We start from the raw sequence: 25,200 nt of genomic DNA, 5'->3' as shown, positions 1-25,200 counted from the left end.
TCTTCATGTAACTGAAAAAATATATATTGTAAGGTCCCTCAAATATCTAGATTACAGCTAAATAAAATAATTATTCTTAGAGCAGAAAAATAGAAAAGCAAAACAATAAATAATAAATAAATTAAGTATTATTTAAAATCATTTTTTAGGCTGAAGACTCATACTCAATGTGAGCATTTGCTTTTTTTTTTGCTGTGTTCTCACGATTTTCTAGTCTACAGACCTAATAGTTAACCAGTTAAACACAACATAAACAATGTCCCAATAACTTTAATTTCAAAACTAATTATCATGCCACTTTTATTGGGGTGCTTCAACATTTAACACAAGAATAATAACTGAATAAAGAATAAACACCTGTACCTATAGTTTGGATGTAAACTACAACAAAAACCAAATACCTGTTGATGTGTTGGCATCCTCCATGTTATGGTAAACTTATGGCTATATCTGAGAATTTTTCTTAGATAGAATTGTTGGAATTCGTTCATTTATTTGATGTGAGGTGGTTGTTCCTCACTTTCTTGAAGGATAATCTTCAGTGAAGGTCACATAAACCGTAGTGTAGATAGATGCTACAAGCATCCAATTAAGGTTCCTAATTAAGAGCCATTTACAAACTGAAACGCCCGATCGTCGAGGTATAGTCATCTTTTATTCGGTTACATCAACAAACTGTTTGCGAACATTGAGTAAGACGCAGTTACTGCAAAGCATAAGGGTCAACGGAGCACAATGTGTCTGCATATGTATAGAAAACCTTGACACTGTTACAGGCGAACTCAGAAGTCAACACTTAACAGAAGTTCAAGAACATTGAAGTCCAACACCTGCAGATAATCTCCAATTTGACCCGAATAATACCACATAATACTTAGATATGCTGTCATCCCAGAGGAAGGATTGATGATGTCTTCGTCCTGGAGACACCAGAGCACATTTTACGCACGGCGCCAGTCTGTTACACTTACATACCAGCGGCCAGATGAGGGAGACATACGGCTTCTGGACATGGCGAAGTATCCGGAGTAATTTTTATAAGATTTCATTAGCTCTTTCTTTCAACTGGAAATACGACAGAACGAGGCGCACTGCTGCCTTCGTCTGGCGAAAACGTTTAAAGGTTTTTTTTAAAGAGGAAACGGCAGTTCAAGGGGAACTCTGGGTCCGACAAGGCGTTTATGATAAAGCGTTGGAAGCGTCAGTCAGCAGTCAGTCATCCAGGTCAACATCACTCTCCGCTGAACCACAGCTGTCACCTCGGCTCCTCCGCGTCTCCTCGAACCGGCCAGGTAAGAGAAAATCACTGCTTCCGCTAAAGATTGGCTCAAGTTATGTGTAAAAAAAAAAAAGTGAGAGAGACTTTAAGTTTCTGACGAGTCGCATTCTGATAGACACGCGTTTCCCAGAGCTGCAACTGTTGGGGCATTTTTTGGGGGGTAAAAAGTAAGTAACGACCGGGGCTGAAAGATGACCAAGAAATTCAGCCTGATGTGTCATTATAATCATCAGAAGAGCGTCTTTTGTGAAGATGTGTTTCCTGTGTGTTTATGTATGGATATGTTGTGTGTACAATAGACCTATTCATGGCGACCTTCTATCACACCATAGCACATTAAGCCAATACGTTTGCTTTTAAATGTCATAGTGATATTTGGATATAATTGAAACCCACAAATCCTATAACTCAATAACATGATATACAAGACATCTTTACATCTTTACATCTTTATACAAGACTTCATTATATGGGCTAAGTAAGTTGTGCGGTTGTGACTGAAAATACAAAATGATGCAAAGTGTCTACACATCACAACGTCCAATTTGTCTGATGTTCAATAAAACCAGTGTGCAGACAAAAATCATTTACAATGTTTACAGTTTTGTTTTTGGTCACACTTTTCACTACTGTGACACAGGTACTGAAGAAGCCATACTTTAGATGTTGTAACCTTTTTTTTTCTGCTGTCACCTGTACAGAGTGGCACAGCTACTTTTAAAGCCACCCTCACCCTCTGCCCCCCATTGCTCCTGTTTCCAAATGCTCTCCTTTGAAGCGATGATGCCCCATCTGTCATATGTGAGCAAAGAGAGACCATGCTCTGCTCTTCTCAATTACTGAATTCTCCTCATGCCAGCTCCGGTGGGACAGGAGGAGGAGCAGGTGGATGGCAGTCAGTACGATCAATCAACATGAAATATTCAGCTTTGAATATACACATCATTTACTGCTGCTGCTGCTACTGCTGCTGCTGTCCTTGTTAGAAACACCCCGAAAAGAGTTGGGGCGTTTGTCTAAAGCGGTTTTGTAAATGCGACCATGCATATGCAGTTCTTGAAGAAATATTGGGCCTTTGCTATGTTCAAGTGACATCAACCTTTTTTTTTAAAAAAAATGTAAAACTATAGCCTGCATTGAGACCGGAGGGGTATTTGAACTTATTATCATCATAACTGAGAGGAAATTAGAGAGAGGGAGGGTGAGTGGATGAAACTGTATTAAATGTAGTGCCACTGCCATTTTCTCATTATGCTGCAGTAAATTCATGCAGATTACATGACAAAGCTCTGCTTGGCAACTTTCTCCCCTGATAGAGGCACTTGTTTGAACATGAGGCGCATGATTTGAATATCTGTAATCCATGCTGAAATCAACAGGCCAGATGAACTTTTTGGCACCCTCTTACCACCACATTGAGTAGGATTTTCTTCCCCCAAAAATGCCTAAGCTATTTAGACTTAGGCTTAAAATCACTTGAAAGAGGAAAAAAAGCAAGGCAAAAGTTGTTTGGTTTGCCTTTCCCATGTGGACCTCAGATATCCTGGAACTTTGAAATTCAGTGAGAAGTAAATTTGAACCTCTCCAGTCATTCAAACTCTTCAGGAAACTTTTAATCTTCTAAGTGTCTGCCTCGTGATTATAATATCTCTGTGATGTTGCCTCATGAAATTTGCCTGAGTACTATGGCCCTAAGTATTTGAGCTATGAGGCAATACAGTGAAAAGCATAGCCCCCTCATATGAGAACACAACAGTGAATAATTAATAACCTTGCTCCCAATTCCAGGAAAACAATAGCATATTGTAGGAACACTGCACTAATTTAACTAGAGGAGAGACAAAAAAATAAAATAAAAAATACAGTCGAACAACTTCAACAAAATGTGGAATGCATCGCCATTGTTATGAAGCATTTCTGCATGAGTTTTGTTCCAGTTATTCTAACCACTGTAGCTTTCTACACTTTTTCTTCTGCTGTGTTGCATGTGCACATACTGCATCCTGTATAATATTGTAGTGTAATGTTGTTTGCCTTTGAGATTAATCAAAACCCATTAAATACCCCTCTCTCACCTGCTGGCAGTATGCGAGGTGGAAGTGCACATGCAGGAAGCTATTTTCCACAGGCCTCCTCTCTTGGCTGTCAGCTCCCATTAAGGGGGAAGGTGTCATATCTGTAACACAGCTGAGTGCAGATGGCAGAGTGGAGGGGATGGCTCACCGATTTAAACAATGATTAATGAACAGAGATGGAAAACAAATTATATTGGACTATTGGAGGCAGGGAATTGTTTTTATGAAAATGTTAATTGTGTCTGCCAGGCTGATACCAGGAGTGGGGGAAGGGTGGAGTGAGGGCAAGGCAGCGAGGCAACCAAGGGGCTACTGATAGGACGTCTACTACTCCCCTGGCTCAGATTATCGGCGTGTCTCAGCATGCAATGTTTAATACCATACCTTGGCTTTAAGACCTCTAATGTGCCATAACTTTCAAGGTTTGCCTTTTTATGATGAACCCTATGAAGAATTGTCGCCCACCACCACACCAATTAGCGTTATCTCTAATAATAAGTGGTTGTAAGTGACGAGAGAAGGCGCCCTGTTCTAGTTGTAATTATTGCAGGCGGGTGCAGCTGCACTACTTAGGGAGATGATGATAATTATTTTTCTTTTTTTTCATTGCGGGTTGATTATTTAAGAGCATCATACACTCATCAGAGTAATCAGGAGAGAGTGATTAGTGAAAATCCACGAGGCTAACAGCTGCTGCATTAAACACTTGCCTCTGTTGCCAACACATAGAGGCAGATCCTTTCCACAGGACAGAGACGAAGGAAAGCACTTCACCTTCAACTCCAGGACCACATGTGTTTGTTAGAAAGTCAAGGCTCAGGGCACACAGAGAATTAGTGTAAACAGAGCGCCCCATGAAAAGGCATGTTGTTGTGAACCAAGGTCAATCTTCAGGGCTTCAATTCACAAGTGCAGCAGTGCGCTGGAGGGGAGTAAAAGTTTGATATGGCATTTTTGGAAGTGTGGGAAACAGAGATAGTTACTGTGCAGTGACCTTGCCCTCCTCTTCCATCGCATCCTGCTATATTAAATAAGTAAACTCCTAATGTTCTGCTGAACACAGGATTGTGATCTAACACCCAATCTGATTCCACCCCTCCCCCACCCAAAAAAACTCCTCTCAATTAGAGATGTGTTTCACGGCCATGTCCGGTGTTCATACAGTGTTGCTTGCCACTGTGTAAGGCCTGCTAAACTAAGGGCTAATTCTCTTAGCCCAGATGTTGCCTGAGTATAGTCCTGGGATCCCACTGGGTTGATGAGCTCAATCAGTGAAATGATGAAAAGATGATTTTGTCCCTGTAATTACAGTGTGTAAACTACTTAGCTAGGATTGCAAAGGAAGTCATTTTCTAATTACGCTGGTACCCCGTTGTCTAATGGTGGATGTTTTGTTGTTTTAGAGAGCACGGGAGAGAGAGACAGCGATGGTGAGGAGAAATATATGTGATACGTGTGTGTGTGTGCGCATGTGTGTGTGCGTGTGTGTGTATGAGAGAGTGGAACTTCATGAGGGGTCTGTGCTCTGCTGCTGCGGCTGAAAAACGACCATCACAAGGGCAAGATGGCTGCCAAATGAGAGTTCATTGAATTATCAGCCCAGTTAATGTGCCTTGGATTATGCTCTTTGTTTGTCAGTTTTTTTCCTGTAGATGCCATAGCTTAATGAGATACTGTAAGTGGCATTACCAGACTCCTGCTGTGATTTTGTGATGATTCGTTTAATGACTTTTGTTTTAGTGCCTCCAAGTGCTTTAGCAAATTGAAAGTAGGCACATCTAGATTTTCTAGTCTTTCCTTTCCATTTTTAGCCACCTCTTTTTAGGTTTGCAAATATTTAGCTGCACAAACAGGCAAATATACTGCAAAAAGCAAAACTGTCCTGTCTCTTTAAATGATATACTGACAACAGTTTGCATTGGCTTTTCTTGCACTGGAGGAAGTTGTACTTTTTGAGAAAGGAAAACATGTCAGTATGTTGCACACTGAAGAAGCTCCATTCTTTGAGATCTGTTTGAGTCTGTTGGAGCTGGCTGCCGTCCTGCAGGGCCCAACCATCTGATGCAGCCTACACCATGTGGATAGGCTTCTCTTGTGGAAGGCATCCCCTACGCACCCCACACTGTTAACACACCCCATCCTACGCCAAAGCTTTGTTTGTGTCCAGAAAGAACAGGTGGTCTGTGCAAACAAGAGCAACTGTTTACACATTAGTGATTTAAAATACATTCTATATGCACGTGCTTGTCTGTGTGAGCGCTGTGTGTGTGTATGAGAGAGACAGCAGGAGAGAACTAAGGAGACAGTGTTTATATGTCCTTGTTCTGGGCTGTCTGTGAGAGCAATTGAAAGCATCAGAGGAAGCTCATGCAAAGTTTAAATATGACACACATACTGAGTGTAATGAGGTCATGATGCTGCATAGTTCCTTTAGTACTCTCATGTTTCACATGTATACTTGTTTACTTTTCAACAACTCGTAAAGGTACGATCACAGCTGCCCACCACCAAGCAAACCTGTTGTTTTCGGCCTGATTTGCAGTCGCTGTGCCCTGTAGCTCTTAGTATGTTTCCAGAGGAACCTATTTTCCCTCTGTTACATTCAAGGCCACTAATCTGCATTACTGAATGAGACAAACAAAATTAATCGAAAGCCTCCTTTCAGTGAACATGTGAAAGAGCTGCCTCCCAAGTCACTGCACATCACCCATGCTCCACATGGATGCCAGATTTATTTTTACAGGACACGAGCCAGATTTTTGATAGTTGTAAAAGGAATGGCATAGATTTACTGCTTCCACAACAAATGTGTATGTATTCCTTTATGAGTTCTTTAGCTATTACTCACAAGGAGCTAGTTTGTCAGTGCTGTGTGTGCTCTTTTTGTGCTCTGTACTCCTGCGGTAATGAATGGTGCTGGTTAGACTATTCTGTCTCCGTCAGGCTTTTGGGGGGCCTACAGAGAAGCTCCTATAGGGTTTCATTAATCTGGCTGTCAGAAAGTATATGGGTGCTATCTTTTGTACAGGTCATGGTGGGCAGCTGTGTTGCCACTGCCCTCTCCCTCGTACTAGCTCTTCATTCCCTGACAGGGCAGTCCATGGGATGGGTGGCTGGCTGACTTGCTGTCAAGTGGGTGTGGGAGAGACAGAAGGGGGCAAAAAGCATGGCACGTGGTTTAACTGTCTGTACATAAGCCCACTCTATAATGATGAATAAAACAATTGTTTCCTACGGGCAGGGAAGTCAGGGAATTCCAGGAATTTTGAAAGGCGTGATCTCATGTTATGTTCCATTGTGAAGTAGGCAGAGGCAGGTTACAAAGAATCTGGGTCGTCAAAAGATATGTTTAACCATTCCTTGTATTGTTAGCTCATATGAGGTACTGATATCTATATGAGGCCGTGCCATACTTAATCATCTAGGTTGAACGTTTTCACATTTGTAAATACATTAATGAATTAATTCATAATTTTATGATTGTATACCCAGCCTGCATGGGACACCACTTATTGATATGAGAAGAGTGTATACCGTGTATATATTTTCAAACAACATCCAAATTAATCTAAAAGTAGGGAAACAAAATGGAAGAAAGTGTAAACAATAAATTACCCTTGGTTTCCAGGCTTTGCAAGCAAAAGGAAGTTATGTCAAATATTAAATAAATAATAATTTATGATCATCTGTGCATCAGAATTTCTGATCATCTATACATCAGAATATGTCAAGTAATTTTTTTATGTGATTTTGTAATTTTCATAATTTTAGATAACATTACATGTGTCACTGTAACTGTTGGCTGCAAGCTCATTTTGCAGTTTGTGGTGCATTCATAGTAGTTCTCTGCTCAACCATCAACATAAATTATTAATGTTTGTTAACTGCTGTTAAAAAGAAGTATGAAATATGCAGTACTCATCTATAAATTTTATTCATGTGTTTCATTCCAGTGTCAACTCACTATGGATTTAAAATTTTGTCCATCCATCATGGCTGAGAATATGGTGCAACTATAAAGTAAAACTATTATACATGCCGCCTCTCGTAGATTAAACATGGAAATTCAGAATCCTTAGCCTGACAGCAGTGAAAGTAAATATAAGGATGTTTGATATTGTCAGATCTGAAATCATCCAATATGCACAGATCCCATAGCCAGTTTAAATGTTTATGTGTCACTTTTTTCCCCCTTTATTGCCTGTGCTAAATAACACCTGCTCCTTGTTCATCTCTGCGTGGCCACACCTAAGAGGCGCCACTGTGACACGATGCTTAATAACAATCAAGCACTCTCTCAATCTGAACCAAAGGAGCCTAATCCAGTCTGACAGAGAAAGCACCTGATGGCCCTGCATGCCGCTCCCTATCTCTACCAATTCCTACATAACTTACATATGCACCAGCAAACACACAGAAGGTTTCATGCCTCCTTGCTAAGCTTAGTTAATCAGACGAATACCACTTTAGCAAATATGAAGTGGAGCTAGTGTATGCAAATATCATTCGCTCACTTTCTCCCTGTCAGATATGATTAGGTCAGGTGTTACATTGATCTCAGCTCAGAGCAGACGCACCGCTCACACCAACCATGGCTGCAGGCAGGCCAGGTTTTTATCTGTGTTGTTTTGTGTACATTATTTTCATGACTGACTGAGGTTGCTATGGACTATAGGCAGCAGCAGCAGGTGGCTCACTTTCACTGTCAGACATTTTATTTGGAAGGTCTTTAGTTACATTCGGTCCATTGCCTTGTATTTTGAACAATGTTGTGTTTATTTCACTTACCTCATGATGGTGTGACATCCAGGTATGTGGGTTAAAATAGAAATACAGTTATACAGTAGTTAAAGTTATTCTATAAGAAGCTGTAAGTGCCATTGAGCCTGATCAGTCATTATTGATTGGGTGCAGACTTCAAAATGGATGCACTGTACACAATTACACATCCAAGGCTTCAGTACAGTAATGACATTAATAGAGGCAATACAATATTGGTTCAAATGACGGTAATCCTTGGAAATGGGTGGGAAGTGGGCGGGGCATCCTCTGCTTTCCCCTCGGTTCTGAAGGCAAAGGAATACCAGGTTTGGAAATATGAGGTGGATCTTCTGTATTTCAATATAATTTGATGATAAATCACTTATTTCTGTCAGATATGATTCAGCTTGTAAATGGTTAGCCTATCACATTGATTTCTGATCTGCAGTTTACAGCAGAGACGCTGCTTGCACCAACCTCTGCTGCCAGCCTGCCAGCTTTTTATCTGTGTGGTTTTGTGTACATCATTTTCATGACTGACTGAGGTTGCAGTCCAGGATGATGTAAGCCTGTGTTAATTCATTGTGGACAGTGCAGGCTTTGTTCTGTGCCCTTTGGTGCTGCACTAAAGCTGTGCAGGGCTCACATATGTGACCTCTACCATTGTAGCAGGATGTGAATTTGAAGCTTTGTTTTGTTGTTACAGTTGAACAAAAAAAGAGAGCCAGGCAGGAGAAAAGTGACGCATACTTTAGCTTTCTACTTGGATATTCTATCTTTAATGTTAGTTAGCATTTTTCCCTCATTAAGTTGTTTATTTCTTTAGTACTCCTGTGACATAATTATCCTAGTAAAAGGCTTAACTCTCTTACTTTACTTGATGTACAGATTTGTGAAAAGCAAAGAAAGGGCAAGTAGAAGAGACAGCCTTTGATGTTTGTGTTGTGTTAGTACTCTGCGTCAGTACTAACTGATATCTAGACAAAGGGTTCAAACCTTACCCTTTAGTAAAGATGCAATATTTGTTGAGGAAGTCTTTGTGGTTTTACTTAATCAGCGCTTTCACAGTCTCCATCAATAATCTAAAACCACAGGTATACTTAACACAGGATGAAGAGAGTCAAAATCTACTCTGCTCTATTTCCTGACCTATTTGTGGTGCATAACTGGCATTATATAGCAGTTGCAAAAGTACTTTTACCCACCTAAATGACAGAACATAACCATGCTGACATTTTCCTCAAGTATTCTTTCTTTCCAAACTTGAAATTAATGTATTTACTGTACTTTCTTGGTATTGGAAGAATGTGTTTTCACTTAATGCTCCTTTTGTCTTCTCTTTAGGTCTAAGCTACAACAAACAAACATTTCATCTGAACAGCATGAATTCACATCCTGTTTCAAGTGAATAAGTGCAAACAGTCAGCATACAGATCACTGCTAACCTTAGGACCGTCTCACATAGATGCCCCTAACCACCATACTGTAACATCAGCTAGTCCCTGAAAGGACAGCTTCATTACCCTGTCCAACCACCCAATTAGGAGCCAGATGGCACTTTTGGCCAATCAAATTATGGATGCAAGGATTCTCAGCAGTATGAATGGGAGAGTAGAGCTTTCCCAGTTTTTGAGAGTCACCAATCAGAGTATTGTCTCCCAGGTAAATTCAGCTCAGGAAGACAGCCGCAAGAATAGAAAGTATCCCTGCCCCTTGTGTGGGAAGCGTTTTCGCTTTAACAGCATCCTTTCCCTTCACATGCGTACACACACTGGCGAGAAGCCCTTCAAGTGTCCCTACTGCGACCACAGGGCTGCACAGAAGGGCAACTTGAAGATACACCTCCGTACTCACAAGCAAGGCATTCTGGGCAAGGGCCGCGGAAGGATAAGAGAGGAGAACAGGTTGCTTCATGAACTTGAGGAAAGGGCGATACTGAGGGACAGACAGATGCGAGCTGGTCGTGTTAGCCATCAGCAACCATCTAAAATAAACCAGCTTCAGAAGCCCCTGCTGCAGACTGTTCTGACACAACCTCACTTTTTAAGCAACACTGGTGCAGCAGAGAGCCAGCCTCATGCATCCACCTCTCCTAAAGTGACTGCCAACCACGAGTCCATCCAACCCCAATCTTCTGGTTTCCGCTGCTCATTCTGTAAGGGAAAGTTCAGAAAGCAGCAGGAGCTTGAGCGCCACATCAGGATCTTACACAAACCCTACAAATGCACCTTGTGCGAGTTTGCTGCCTCGCAAGAGGAGGAGCTCATTGGCCACGTTGAGACAACACATATAACTGCTGATTCGGGTTCAGGACAGAGGCCTGCTGTATCGGCTGGTGACAAGGGGAAGCCCATTGGTGAATTTCCTTGCGAGGTATGCGGCCAGACCTTCAGCCAGGCTTGGTTCCTGAAGGGTCACATGAGGAAACACAAGGACTCTTTCGAGCACTGCTGTCAAATCTGTGGCCGGCGTTTCAAAGAACCCTGGTTTCTCAAAAACCACATGAAGGTCCACCTCAATAAGCTTGCCACTAAGAGTAATATCCCTGCTGAGCATGACAACTCTGCTAACATGAGTAATCTAACACAGGACCACCAGAGCAACCTCTACTCCTACTACATGTCCCGCATTCACAACAGGTTCCTCACGGCCGAGAGAGCTGAACAGCCAGATTATAACCAGATACTCGCCACAGCAAGCGTTGACATAAAGGTTAGAGAGATGTTAGGGAGGATGATGTCCTCGTGCCCGCCCCCTCTGACAGATGTAGAGAGCTCAGCATTGTTGAGTTTAAATCATCTCCACCCTCCACTAAGCTCCAATAGCATGGAACATCTGCAAAAAATCATCTCTAACAGAGAGACACATAACAGCAGCAGCAGCTACCCAGGTTGGCAGATCATGACACCGGGGGTGTCTGTTGAACAGTCAATGTTCAATGCTAAAGACCAGCAGCAGTGCGCCCCTTACATGCCCGAGAGACGTCTCCCTCTAGACGATGGGAAAATGTGTCTCAGTGACCCTGACGCAACGGTTATCAGCAGACCTTCTAGCCCAGGCAGCGTGAGTCAGCATGGGCCAGCAGAGATCATCACAGAGAAGGGGAACGCCCACTCTGGAAGTGTCCTGGACCATCAGCCACAATCTTCTCCAGGTACAGGTAATATGGTAACAGAAAGCACATTTTCTTCTGTAGGTTTTTTTTTTCATTGAAGGGTCCCTAAATAGATTTTACATATTAGGTTCACTTTACTCAACAGGAGGGGAGGGGGAGCACTGCTCAGCATCGGGTATTAGATCTGACGTGTCATCATTAGGGTTATTGTTTCACACCAAGAAATAAATTAATAATTTAATAAAGATTAATAGATTCTTTATCCCAGTGAAATAAATAACATTTGACAAAGGTCCTGGCAGGATTCTCACTAGCAACATTGTGGTATACGTGGTCCACATCTTGGCATGCAGGCCCCTCTAACCGTTATTTTTTCAGTCTCTCTCTTTTGCCTTTACATAAAGTCACCCAACTGTCCCTTACTATAAATATTTTGTCTGTGCTTTGCAGGATTTGTTTTGAGCATCAGAGTGAAAAAAATGATGTGTGGTTTAAATGACAGAAGCAGACAGACAACACTTTGAAATATGCATAGCACAACAAAACATCGAATTATCACATAATAATAACCGTATTGTTTTATTTACGTTTGACTTTTTTGAAAAATATAACGTCTGGGTGACAGCTGTGGCCTCATTTTTCATCCCACTTACTGTAGGTGGACATGTAGCGCAGGGTCAATAACGCCACCACAGATATTACTGTCATCCGCAGAGACTTTGTCTTCCTTTTAAAGATAATGGCATCATGTTGAATCGTAGGGATAATTAGTACTCTCTATTTTATATCCGTCACATCCCCACCCCTTGCCTACGGGGGCACAAGATGTTAATGCATGCCATCTGGTGTTTTTAATGATTTGATATATACCACCTAGTGATTTTTATGATTTGATCTACCACCTGGTATTTTTATTGATAGTCTTCTGTTCCACCTGGTGATTTGGATGATTCGGCTCTCTGGGTAAATGCCTTTCTTGTCATGGCATCCTGCTAACATGTTATCATGAGCCTAAATTACTGCTACAACATTGTTGTTAAGAGAAGAGAAGAAAAATAAATCCAAACTTTTGTTCTCTTTCTTCGTAGCTTATGACTATGGTTATTTTTCTTCCAGCTCTGGGATGCTGTTGTTATGTACATCTAAGTCTGATGCGGTCTTGTGGGATTGGATCCACTATCCTCTTAAATGATGGCCGTATAGCAGAGATAAATGGATCAGGTCTAATCTCATTAGATGTTTTGTTTCCATATTGTACACACATACTTGTATCTGAATATTTACATACCGCAGTTTACGGCCAAATCCCTCTCTGGTTGCTCTTTAAGTTAAGAAACATATTCAAGCTCTGTTGTTTTTACTTTCCCTCTCCTCCCCTATCTCTAAGACCATACGGTGTCACTTCCAGAAACATTTATGATAGCTGGCTAGCTGAGAATTTGAGTGCACACAGTTCTGGGATGGCACATTCAGTATCAGACTCTAATTTCAGTCAATATTAAGCATGGAAACTAATTCATTGTAAAGGTCAGGCGTCATTGCTTTAGTCAGTGATGGATCCGGCAGGCTTTCTCTCCCCCTCTCTTCCTCTCCTCCTCTCCTCTCTGTTCTTAGTCCTCTGTAATGGTAGACTCACTCTGGGGGCTTAGCACCGCATTGTTTAGCTCTGACAATATATCCCAGAGACCTCTGCAGCTGCTCCCTGCGCTCACAATGACAGATTAATTAACACAATCACACGCTGCTGGCCCTGGCTCAACACACAGGTCTGCTGCGGGACAGATAGGTAAATCCTACACATATGGAGAACACGCACCACTTGATGAGGGTTTAATAACAGGGATAAGTTTTTTCGGAGGTGGGGGTTGTAACTGATCAACTCTGTCTGTGTTGATGGTTGAACGGGGAGGAAAGGAGAGGGAGAGAGCGAGTGTTCTCTAATTCAGGAGTGTAGAGATGCTGAGGAAGAATTGCCACTGCCAGATGTTCAGCTTGGGGAACATTGATTAGTCCAGTATTACTGACTGAATTATTCATAGTCAGCCTATGGTGGCCATGAAGTTATTGATGTTCTCAATATGGATAGCAAATATAGTACAGTCATGGCTGTCAGCGTGAGAGGCTGCTTCTTTGCTTGATACATCCAGATACACTACTGGATTTAGATTTCAAACTACAAACATCCAGCATCTTAAATTAGAATTTCTGCTTTGATTTCAGTGGAAGGCGTGTGTTACGAATTACTTCTTTCAATATCTAATCAGAACCGATTTCAAAATGCACTTTGACTTTAATTATAATCTGAGATTAAGAATAATGACTCTTCTTGAAATGATAAACTAATGAAGGGTGCATGCTTCAGGCCTCTGACCTACATTGGACAAGTTAGATTCCAGGCTTCATATAAAAACATGCCCGACAAACATAAAATGCTCTGACAGTTATTAATTAGTCCCATTCAGTACTCTTAACCTCAAGGTCAATGAGCAGACACCATGTAATGATGTTGTCCCCACATGTGTTTTGCGCCCTATTCCATGCTTTTATGCTGCTTTTACTGTAAAAGCAAAGACAGCCTGAAATGATAAGCGTCTGTAAATCTGTGAATGGTAATATGAGCCATGGTTTACCCAGAAACAGATAAAGCAGGCTGCTGTACTCAATATAACTTTTCATTCGGCTGTTACTGTTACATCAGTCTCTTCTTTGTAATAGCTGACAGTAAAAGGATCTTTTAACTAAACGCGTGCTTATCTAACTCGGTCCTGTGTCGGGATTCACAAAATCTGCTCTTATTCAGAGATCAGAGTCAGTCTGACTGGTTTGTCTACACTGATTACCTGTTGGCTTTTCCATCTCCCTCTCACTTCTGTCTTTTAATCCTCTTTTTAATTATTATTGCAGATATGAGGCTCAAATTAAGCTCAAAATGCTTGTTTTCCTAGCATGCAGATAAAAAGATTTACCCAGGGAGTTCTGAACACCTGCCTTGAAATATTGTTCCACCGTCTCCTGAATGCCATTTGGCTTAATTGACTTGGAAACGTCCCAAATGCGTCATTGACTATGTGGTCTAATTAATATTAATAATATATGCTATTATAAACATCAAAGAACATCTGGTGCCCCTGTTTTTCTCACCAGTCTTGTGTGTGACTCTCGTTCTCACTCTGTTTCATCTTAAACTAAACCAGCCAACATGTATCTCTGTTTTGCATTTCAGGTGCCTGATTGCACATATATAAAAGAAGCTATAGCTCCACTGTATATAGAGTTTGATATCTACAATATAACTGCCAAATGTCTGTGTAAGCATGTAGTATGTGAGCCCGTGATTGCATTGACGGTGATGTATGGTTGTAAATCTTAAAGCCTATTTCCATATGAAATGAATCACTTGTCCAAGCCCAGCTGCATGCTTTTCCATAGACACGGCTCAGTGGAGGCATTTATTTATTTATTTACTTTTTTCCTCCGCCTTGCACATCCAGTAAGGGCGGATAACTCATACGCATCACTTCATTAGATGCTCTGTGTTAGGTGAGAGAGGCTGGGGTTTGTAATGATGCAGTAATTGGAGTTTTTGGTTGATAAATCTAAGCTCTAAAATTACTCCCCTCACATAATGTGAGCCTCGGCAGTGTAAGTAAATCTTAAACTGATTAAGTTAGCATGAACCAGGCAATCACAAAGATGGCACCCATCCAAAGAAAGAGAAAAAAGGCAGACTCTTCAGTCTTTGTGTTGTTTTACCGCTCTCATGTAGGCTGGCAAATGGGTTTAGGAAGGTCCACGCTGAAAGATGAGGTCAGATATATGTGTTTTCTGCAGTTGGAGCTGGCCGGTAATGTCATCGTAATTTAAGCCACAGAATAATTGAGATATATAGTGTGTCTGAAAGAGTTCCATTAAGCTGTTTGGATTTTTTTGTCTGTTACTGGAGACAAGGGTGTGGCACTGTTGAAGTGTCTTTCCCGCTCTTGCACGCCCACACACTTCGCCACGCACATGTAATGTACACAGACGTTAAATCAAACACACTGTAAACACTGCTCACACCCGCACAGGCTCACAAACATACACCGAGTATAGTGGAAACAGCGGTGACTGACTTTAGTCCAAGGACATGAAATGTGCCATTTCGGCTGCAATTTTACAATTTCATTAGGTTCAGCTCTATTTAATTAATGCGTGGGTGTTATTTTCCGGTTTTGTACGTTCGAAATGTTAAAAAACAGCCAGCTTTTACTACCATTCAGCTCACAATGGTGGTTTTTCTATTAAAGTTGGAAACAAAGTAAAGTAACAACTACAGATCATTAGATTTAGATTTACCTCAGAGAATTACCTCAGGGTCAGATCTTGAGGTGTATGAAATTGATATTTCTCTGGCGGGCATGAATCACTGTTGTAACTCAGATATTAGTCCATTAAAGAAGAACAATAAGGCATCAATATGCATAGAATTAAATTAATGGTGGTGGGTTTATCTCCCTATTCCAGACGCATCCCTAAAAGACACAGTATAATGTATGACCTGACCTTCAAATGCCAGGAGAGTGTTGGGCAATAAACTGCCAATATTTGTGGCTTAATGGCGTCGGATGACTTTTACTGTAATTGGAATGGCAGCGAAACAGCTGGGCTGTTTAAAGACAGTGCAAGGCTGAGGTCTCAGACAATCACTAACTCAAAATGGTCACAGAGAGTGTGTTTAACCCTGAAGGGTGTTTCTGTGATACCTATAAGGATTAAACTGAAGGTAAACAGAGGAAAGAAGATGCTTAAATTACCCTTAATTAAAAGTTATGGTGTGCAGAATCAAATCTTCGATCCAGATGGATATTATTCACTGGCTAAAAGGAAGAAAATTACCCATTGTCATTCTCCACAATAATACACTTAGTACTTTTTGAATTATGTTCCCATCACACAGTTTCTCAAGTATGAAGCAAAAATAAACTCTGCTATAGCATGCGGTTAATCAGAAGTGCTCACATGTTGGACTTCGTTATTTTTGACTGGGAAACCCACTTACTGGTTTTGATGGAATGAGGTTCTTGTCTGCGACATCTGCCTTGTTCTGGGTGCTTTACAATTTCACTGTTTATTATTTCTGGAAGAATCTTGTTTGGTGTTAACATCTTTGGGTGTATTTATTGCACACGGTGGCGGCGTCCATACTGTAAAATGATGGATCACTGGAGCTGAAAGCTGATTACAAGCTTGATTTACTGCAGGGCAGCACTTAAATCATTCAACTCAGGCTGGTGTGGGATTGCAACATTTTTCATGTTTAGACAACAGTTGTTGGTACATACTTTTCTCAGAACAAATGCTCTGTATGCCTCATATATACATAGCTTTGTAATTTCATTCGAATTCTGTCATGTTTTTGCTGCTATTTCTGCATTAGGTGACAAAGTCTACAGGTGTCCACTCTCCAGTGACTACACCGCTGCACAGACAGCCTCCCTTGGATTCCATCTGGATCGCTACCACTTCCCCCACTGGCAGAACAGCAGGAACCTTTCTTCTCCACTGCAGCCCACGAGCAGCAGCAGCACCAGTTCCAGTCCCAACTCTAAGCTGAGACCCAGATCTAGGGAGGACTGGAGCCCAGCTGCAGGTCACTACTTTGATGTAGAGAACCACAGTGAAAACCCTCTGCTCATCAGCAAGCAGTCAGACCTCACTGACAAAGATGCAGATGCTGAAGGTACTTTATCTACCCAAACAAGGAAGTCCCAGTATGAGCCCTTAGATTTGTCTATCAGACCGGAGCCTGTCACGTCCCATTCAGCCATATCTCCTGCTGTACTGGTACAGATGTCTAGTGTTTTTTTTAATGGCCGCTCCTCCTCGATTACCCGTCGGCTACAAAGTTTCTCTAATGCCTCAGCTGAACTCAGTGTGAAACCTGGATATCAGTGTGACCTTTCAGTGCAGGGAACAAAAGAAGAGATGAACACACAGAATGGAAGTCCCACGTGTCACAATAGTGAAGCTGAGTTTGAGATATGCGAGCAAGGGAGGGAGGACGAAAATGACGAGGCTGCAGAGTGGAAGATGCTGAAAAATAATGTCCTGGAGCCAGAGGAGCCTGGAGAAACCAGTCTAGATTTCCAGGCTTCTGGAGAGAAGAACCAAGAAAAGCTGGGGGCTTGGGGGAGAGCTGTGGCTGAACCTCTCATCTCCTCTCTGGAGAACTTGACTCCAGGACAGGCTAATCCACTCCAGCACCAGGCTGGACTGATCTCCTTCCTCAGATCCCATGGGAACCTAAGCGAGGCACCTGCCAGCGCACATAAAGCCAGTCTGAATGGTGAGGGGAATATGGAGAACGATGTTGGATCAGGTGAGCATCGGCTTATATATCATAAATTTTAAATACAGCTGTCCCTATTGCCAAGATGTAGCCAGAGCTGGTTCCATATTTGAAAGTATCTAGTGCCCCCTAGTGGATAAAGAGCAGTAATTCATTTTTTTTATCTTGTTCTCATCTCATCTTCTCTCGCAAGCTTTGTATCATCCCACCTAAAATGTGACAGACCATTGCAGATGGGAATATAACAATATTACAACTAGTCAGTTAATGCTATATATAATTGGGAAACTCGCATACTGGCTGTAGGTTCTGTAGCAATGCGTGACATTGTCAGTTACAAGGATGCTGCTATAGGAATCCAAAAAAAGTTTCTTGCAATATCTCAGCCCTTATCACCTGACAGCAGATGTGTGAAGAGTGAGTGTGAGTGTGTGAATGAATCATAGCAATTACGAATAACACACTTCCTTTATACTTATAGCACTTTAGTTTCTTCTCTTGCCTGATCTTGTCTCTGATCTCAAATAAGGGCTAAAGAAGACACAGGTGTGTCGCACTGATTACCCCTACACTTTAAAGGATGATATAATCTACTTGTGTGATAGGTTACAAATCGCCCAAACCAATGGAGCCCACTGATGGAGAGACTTAAGCTCTTGTGCTGGTGTGATATGCTTGCTGAGTGCAGGTTTAATAATGCTGTCTCTCAGGAGAGGGAATCCAACAGCTGGGGTCTTTGATATGCATGTATTATGAGTGCAACATGATACACCTTCCCTCTGATCCCCCTCTTATTCAGAAACTCAATATGTTCATGTGAAAGACAGGAAAGTGCCTGTCAACTCCATTAGGGATTAACATCTGTTCCCTTTCTTTATGATTCTAACAGCAAGATGTAGATTTCTATTTGATTGTACAGATGGCTATTATAATATTCCAAAAAGCAGCCCCCCCCCCCCTGCAACTCCTGTCATAGCTGTCACATTGCTCATGTTTCTTTTTTGCTTTTATTGTCTATAATGCTGTTTGGATTGAAAAATTAGATAGGGTTTAGAGAAGCTGGCAGTTTGGGGTTATCTTTTGAGTAATTGGACTCATTTCCCTCAAATACAGCATATTTTACTATAACTATTGGTGTGTTTTTCAGCATTCTGATCAAAGTATTGCTAACTGTAAGGAGATGTTTCCAGCATCTCCTGCCTTTTGTTTGCTGCAGATTGATCCTTCATATTTGTATTCTCTCCCCGAGGAAGCAGATGCCAATGACACATTGAAGACCTGTCAGTCAAATTGGACATTGAGATGGGTAACTGACCTTGAGAGTCTATTGAATGTCCTCTAAAACTGAACCAAGCAGGTGGTCCAGCAGCCTGTCATGTCTGCAGTGCAGACCAGGTGGCTTTGTCATGGGGCTGTCTCCTGTTGCCCCCATCCTCTCCATACTGTATGGCACATTGAGTGGCATGGTGACATATTGCTGGGCAGTTTGGACATGGAGTGATGTGTTTGTGATGACAGTTCAGGTCGGCTCCAATGTGCCAACAGTGGTAATTGGCCAGATGGTGACCTCTGCTTGAACCTGTCTGCATGCTCATTAGTCTCACTGAGACCTCCCTTGTGTTTTAAACAGACGGTCTAATTTCTGCACTGCTCAGACTAATCCACTAGATGGCAACATTTACCATTCTAACAGCAGAGCTGCACATCCTCCAAATATTTCTTCACCAGTCAGTAGGGCATGCATTCATATTTCACTCCTGTAGTGATGTACAAATCTCTTGGCTTTATTAGAGTCACATCTGACTGTAAACAAGTTAAGCAGTTAACTAAACTCTTTCAGTCTCTCATGTGACATTATATCAGGCCTCCCAGACACATGAGAACAAGTGAATATGAGAAGATCGATAAAGAAAGGATTAAGAATGAAAGAACATAGAGGAACAGAGAGAAAGAGAGGGCCCTGATTTGAAAGGTTGAATGAGGTGAGTCATTATCTTATTGTCTGACCTCTGTATACCCTCCGCAAAGAGGGTGACAGAAAGCGAGAGAAAAGGGGCAGAGAAAGATCACCATAGATGGAGATGGATGGAGCGACAGCGAGGTGAAAGAGGAGCGGTAGTACTGGCAGTCTCTGTGAGCAGATGTCGTTTGAGGGCAGTGAGAGGGCAGCGCGGCCTGCCTTTGTGCTGTGTTTCTCCCCATAGAGATAATGAAGGGTGGAGCACTGGGAAGGATGTGCAGTCATCACTCACTGTCTGTGTGCCATCAGAGCTCAGGCCTGTGTCATCCGTCACCATCCTCCTCTGGCCTCCGTCGGCCCCGCCACTGTCATCATGGTCATTATCTCGGCCTGTGATACACAGCACCCTCTCACTACACACACACACACACACACACAGAGGATAACATGTATGCAGGTGCAAACATATACATGCGTTCAATCTAATGCAAATATGCAAATACAAGGTTTTTTAAATAGTAGTCCCAACATATGAGTAAACATTTAAAAGCACAGCAGCATAGTCCTTTTTTCCATCACACACATTATTTAACTAAAAAATACTTTTAATCAAACAAAAAAGCCAAAGTTTGGAGTTGTTTAACCGTTGTCTAAACTCTCCATCATTACATTAGAATAATACAATCAGAAATTTTTATTTAATCTGATCTGACTAAAGGATATGTAAAAGTTGAAATACTTAAAATCTGGCCACATATTACAATATTTTTCACATTTCAGTTAATACCAAAAGACGCAGAGCTTCAAGCCGCACTTACCAACTTAAAATACAAACTCATACTTAAGATACTGCTTTGCTTTCTTTCAGATAATTAATTGAAAAAATTGACACCACTCTCAAATGTATTTCTATACATGAAAGCAGGGAAAAGAGCTAAGAACAGAACTAAGCTCAATAATTGATTACTGTATAGCTAATTTGTTTAATTCGTACAAAAACCAAAGTGTAAAAATAAAAAGTTGTGGTTTCACAGAGAGAGTTATGTGCTCGATTGTTCTTTGCAAGTTCAGTGACTTTGATAGATTGAAGTTTCAGGAGGCTGATGATGAAATAATCTTACAGATTTTAAACAAAGCCCAGGCAAGATTTTGTAGCTTCAACTTCACAGTATTAATAAACAAAACCCATGGCTTTTACAGCACACGGAGATCCGGCTTAATTTCTGACTGAGCATGTTTGCTGTGTGTGCACATTAAGTTTTGCTAGGTAATGAGTGATTACTATTATTTCAGATGTGCTCGGTTTCAGGTTTACCTCCAAATAAATTGGTTTCAATTATCAGGGTCAGCTAACAACTGAGCCTGATTTTCTGACAGACTGCTGAATTACAGTAGTTGTAGTGATGTTGCTGTATTCCCAGAGCTCAAAAGCTACTTTGCTTTTTACAGTGTAATCTTAACCAAAGTAAATGATGGCCAAAGCTAAGACTTATAATAAAGCAGAATAATCCTTTAATACAGTCCAGTGTCTTATACAGAGCCAAAGTCTGTATCACTCTTTCTATTTTTCTTTTACCATTGGCCCATCTTCAGTCTTTCTATCAACACCAAATAATCCCACGCCTCTCATTTCCTGTCCAGCTTATTTGTGCGTCTATGCATGTGAACGTGTATATGGGTGCACGCATATGTGCGTGTGTGTGTATTTGTGTGCATGTGTGTGTGCATATCTAGTCTGAAGCTGTGGCTAGAGCAGCCCATGAATGGGGGATCATGTGGTGAAGAGATGGATGGCTCCAAGCCTACTGCTGTCTCCTCTAATTGTAAAATATTAGTTGCATTAGACTCTGGCCTGTGATTAATGGAACTTATTTGGAGGTTGCCCTCTCTTGGACCTCCCCTCTCCTCTGGTGGGAGTGAAGAAAGAACAGCAGACCCGGGAAGATGAGAAGTAGTGAGAAAAATAAAGGCGATAGGGGCAGAGAGGAGGAAACTGTGCAACAGTGCAACAAGCAACTGATGTAGACATGAGACGTTCTGGCTTAATATTTATGAAAGTTAAAGGGTACAGACCAGTTTCATCTGAGTGAATTTACATGTTTTTAACGAGACTGAGAGAAATCTTTTCAATTTATAAAGTCACAATGGATCTGTGAAATTTGCAGGAGTGATGCGACAGTTTTAAAGTTCTCTGCATGAAAGAGTGCAACTTCACTTTCAGTAAATGAGCTTAAGAAACGCAGAGAATAAGATGTTTATTTTTTGTTGTCCTGCCCCGTTTTTCCCCTCCCAGTGATTGAGTCCGGGAGAAGTTGAGGTGAGACAGGTGGAGTTTAACACGGACCACAAACTGGTGCTTGGATTTTGACAAAGCTTTCTTTTACTATTGTTCCTCCCAGACAGCCCCCCCTTCCCCCCCCGACACACACACCCTACTACTCTGTACTCTCACACTAACACATGAAACCCTCTGTGCCATCCTGATGATATTCAGATGTGTCAGCCCTTATCCTCTCTCTGACTAGTGTGTGAGTGTGTGTGTTTGTGTGTGTCCTTTACGGCCATCAGGTTATTATACACCAACAGATGGAGCATTACCTTTTATTGCTCGCACCTTCTGTGAGTTTTCCCACTTTTCCTCCCAAAAACACCTTTTTTATGTTGATGTGAAAGCAAGAGCTCAGCTGCGTGCAGCTGTCTCAGCTCTGATGAGGAGCATGATAGAGAGGAAGAGGCGAGGGTGGGGTGAGAAGGCTGAGACAGCCCTCAGTTTTTGGGAAGTGATGTCAAATGACATCAGGACTTAATGGTTTACTGTAACCATGAATCACAGAAAAACACATTGAAGTGTTAGACAGAGGGGAAAAGAGAAAGTCATTATATGAGGTAACATCTCGAAAATAGCACCGCACTGAACAAGGACACATAGCTGTCTAGGTAGAAAGTAAATGAGTCATCCTGTGCAGTTTTTGTTTTGATCTTAGCAACACCTTCAGGCTGTGGTGTCATACTGATTTTCATTGAGGTCAGGTAAACGTCTGCAAGCTATTAACAATATGCTTTGTTATTTGTATCTTAAAGGTACAATCTGTGTCATCTGGGTTCACATTATTTGTAGTGGAGTTGTGTAGCGGCCACTAAAGAGAGTGACAGACAGGAAGTTTTGGCATGCCTTGCCTCCCAGCTGCAGACGTCTGTCATTCCTCAGCTCAACACTTGTGTATGTGTTTATTTGTGTGTATGTGTATTTCAGTTGTGAGCAGGAAATGTGTTACATGAATTAGAACTTGCCGGGCTTTCTGTAAAAAAGTTTCAGCCTATGACATTATGCTGGTAAATTTAAGGTGTGAATTGTAATTTTGAGACTATGTTTAGACAGTTTTATTTTTACATTTTTCTACAAAACCGCACAGACTAATAGGAAATGTTTTTGAACACCAATAAAACTTGTATGTGTGATTTCCTTTCCCTGAACTTTTTACCTGCACCCATCAGAACTGTATTTGATATGCAGAATTATGTTTCATACATTTTTTACAGTAAGTCAACCTTATCGTGCTCATTTCCACAAAAGAAATTCACGAATAGGAAACCTGGTCTGTGTGAAGTAAAAGATATTAGTTTGCTTTGATTTGACTGACTTACTTGCAGTGGAGCCCTGGCGCAAAGGGCCAGTAATAACAGTCCAAACTATGAAATGCTATTATTTTGAAAGTTATCCAGCGGTGTAGGTTCTTAAAGACATGGACACATTTGGCATTCGCCAGGTGGTAAGAAAAGCTGCAGAGGTTAAATTACTATTCATTTCTGTATCTGGTTCCTTTTTTTCAGCTCGGAAGCCGTTTCAGTGCAGATACTGCCCCTACAGCGCCTCCCAGAAGGGCAACCTGAAGACCCACGTCCTCTGTGTCCACCGTAAGCCCTTTGACAACAGCCTTTACCCTGACCGCCGCCTCCGACGCTCGCATGTGCCTCAAAGGCCCTCCAGATTGCCTCAGAGCATCACGGAAGACAACCATGCTCCAGGGAGAGACCAGATCGGCATGACATCACTCTGTGGGACTTGATGTTGTCATGGCAGCAGCAGACACAGACAGTTATGAATATTGTTTTAACTTCACCTCGAAAGGGTTAGGATAATTGAGATTGTTAAAAAAATTAACAACCAACCTTGATGTACATTCCAGTGTTTACTTGAAGAGCCACAGTACGTATTTATCTGTAGCAAAAGAAGCTGCCTATAATAATAAAAGTCCTGTGATGTGAAAGTGTAAGCGGAGGTATTTAGTGCCGTTTGTTTTGTCAAAAGTGTCCAAACGATTTACTTGTGTTTACATGCATCTATCAGTTCAACACTTGTCTGATAGGGAAAATGTACCATGCCTGCCCAAAGCACTTGTTCTTTCATCCAGTAAATACTCTGTGTTACATTTTTGTAAATATCACTCGATTTCCCTTCCAGTCCAGAAGCCTTGTCTATCTGTCAGGATGTGGTGCCAGATGTTCAGGCTTTAATCGCAGCAGATGTAATGAAGTAGAATGTTGCACATCGAAGCTTCCATTTGTTCTGGATTCCACTCCAGGGAGAAAGCCTCTCTCACATATAATTATTGCCCATTAACTCCTATGCTTCATGCCCTCGTGCTGGAACAATGCTCAATTAAGGGGAACCAAGGAAATGGAAAAACTGCAGAGATTCAATGATAGTAAATTCAAATCCCTTCTTTTTTTTTACTACTTTTTTTTTTTTAATTGAGTGGAACCACCCATCTGTGTGTATAAGAGATCTGCCCAATAGTGTAAAATGCTATCGTATGCTGCTGCTGCCATGTGTGGTAATTATAGTATGATCTGAATGTGAGCTGCTCCAGCTTCCCGTGCCAGTACTCTGCCTGTACACTCAGAAATCACCTTGGGCAGCTGTGTGCCTGTTCAGCCAGGGCCTTGTAGCCACCGCGATGTGACTTTGACTGACAGTCGGCCTGACAACTCCATTCATGCGCCACCTGCTAGCTGTCAATCAGGGCGGCCATCCTGGGGCTATTGACAGAGCTGTCAGCCTGTGTGAGATGTGTCTGTCAAAGCCCACCCACTCTGCCACTCTGTCTTCCTGCCTGGGCAGTCTGACATTTGTTTGCTGTCCTCCTTCCATCCTTCCGTCCCTTCAGTTTCTTTCTCTTTCTTCCACTCTCCGTCGGTCTGTCTCCTGTCTGTTTCCCATCAGAGAGACTGCAGCCCCTTAATCCCCGATCCAATCACAGATTCTTTGGGTACACATTTGTCATCCTCAAACCCCCTAGTTTTTGTAATCGAGTGCTTCACAAACACTTTTGCAGGTGACTCAGTCCTGATATACATGTGGTTTTGTAGTAGCCTCTTGTATTTGTGTGTACCCTGTCAGCGCTGAATGCCTTTGTCACCAGTCCGTCCCTCCTCTCCTTTCCCCCAAAACGTCTCCTTTCCCCCCTCTCCCTCCTCCTTCTGCTCACTCACCCTTCATCTCTCTACCTTAAGGTGTGGGCCTTCAGCGGACTGGCTAATCAGAGGCCTGTCATACCTGTCGATACTTTTTCAGACCAGATCGCACCAGACCAGAGCATCTTGTGAGCTGACCAAGGGCACAAAGATTTGTGTGGAACGAAGCAAATGCTACAGCATTGTAGAAATTCTGCCACTTGAACC

The 25,200-nt window shown here is 41.9% G+C and overlaps 1 protein-coding gene across 2 annotated transcripts; it reads left to right on the top strand.

Annotated features, from left to right (window-relative positions):
- Positions 1-1,153: 1,153 nt before the first annotated feature.
- On the top strand, positions 1,154-23,821 carry LOC137125605 (zinc finger protein 219-like). Of its 2 annotated transcripts, none has more exons than XM_067501344.1 (4): positions 1,154-1,292; positions 9,460-11,275; positions 16,647-17,588; positions 23,350-23,821. In XM_067501344.1, the coding sequence occupies exons 2-4, from the start codon at positions 9,667-9,669 to the stop codon at positions 23,583-23,585; spliced, it is 2,787 nt and encodes a 928-aa protein (XP_067357445.1). In that variant the 5' UTR covers positions 1,154-1,292; positions 9,460-9,666; the 3' UTR covers positions 23,586-23,821. The 2 variants fall into 2 exon arrangements, with proteins under 2 accessions (XP_067357445.1, XP_067357446.1); XM_067501345.1 differs by having other exon boundaries at positions 9,460-11,269; positions 23,350-23,819.
- The last annotated feature ends 1,379 nt before the right edge of the window (positions 23,822-25,200 follow it).

This window comes from Channa argus, chromosome 4 (genome assembly GCF_033026475.1).
Source record: "Channa argus isolate prfri chromosome 4, Channa argus male v1.0, whole genome shotgun sequence".
Taxonomy (NCBI): Eukaryota; Metazoa; Chordata; class Actinopteri; order Anabantiformes; family Channidae; genus Channa; species Channa argus.
The sequence above is the reverse complement of the archived record's forward strand: the minus strand, read 5'-3'. Positions and strand labels throughout refer to the sequence as shown.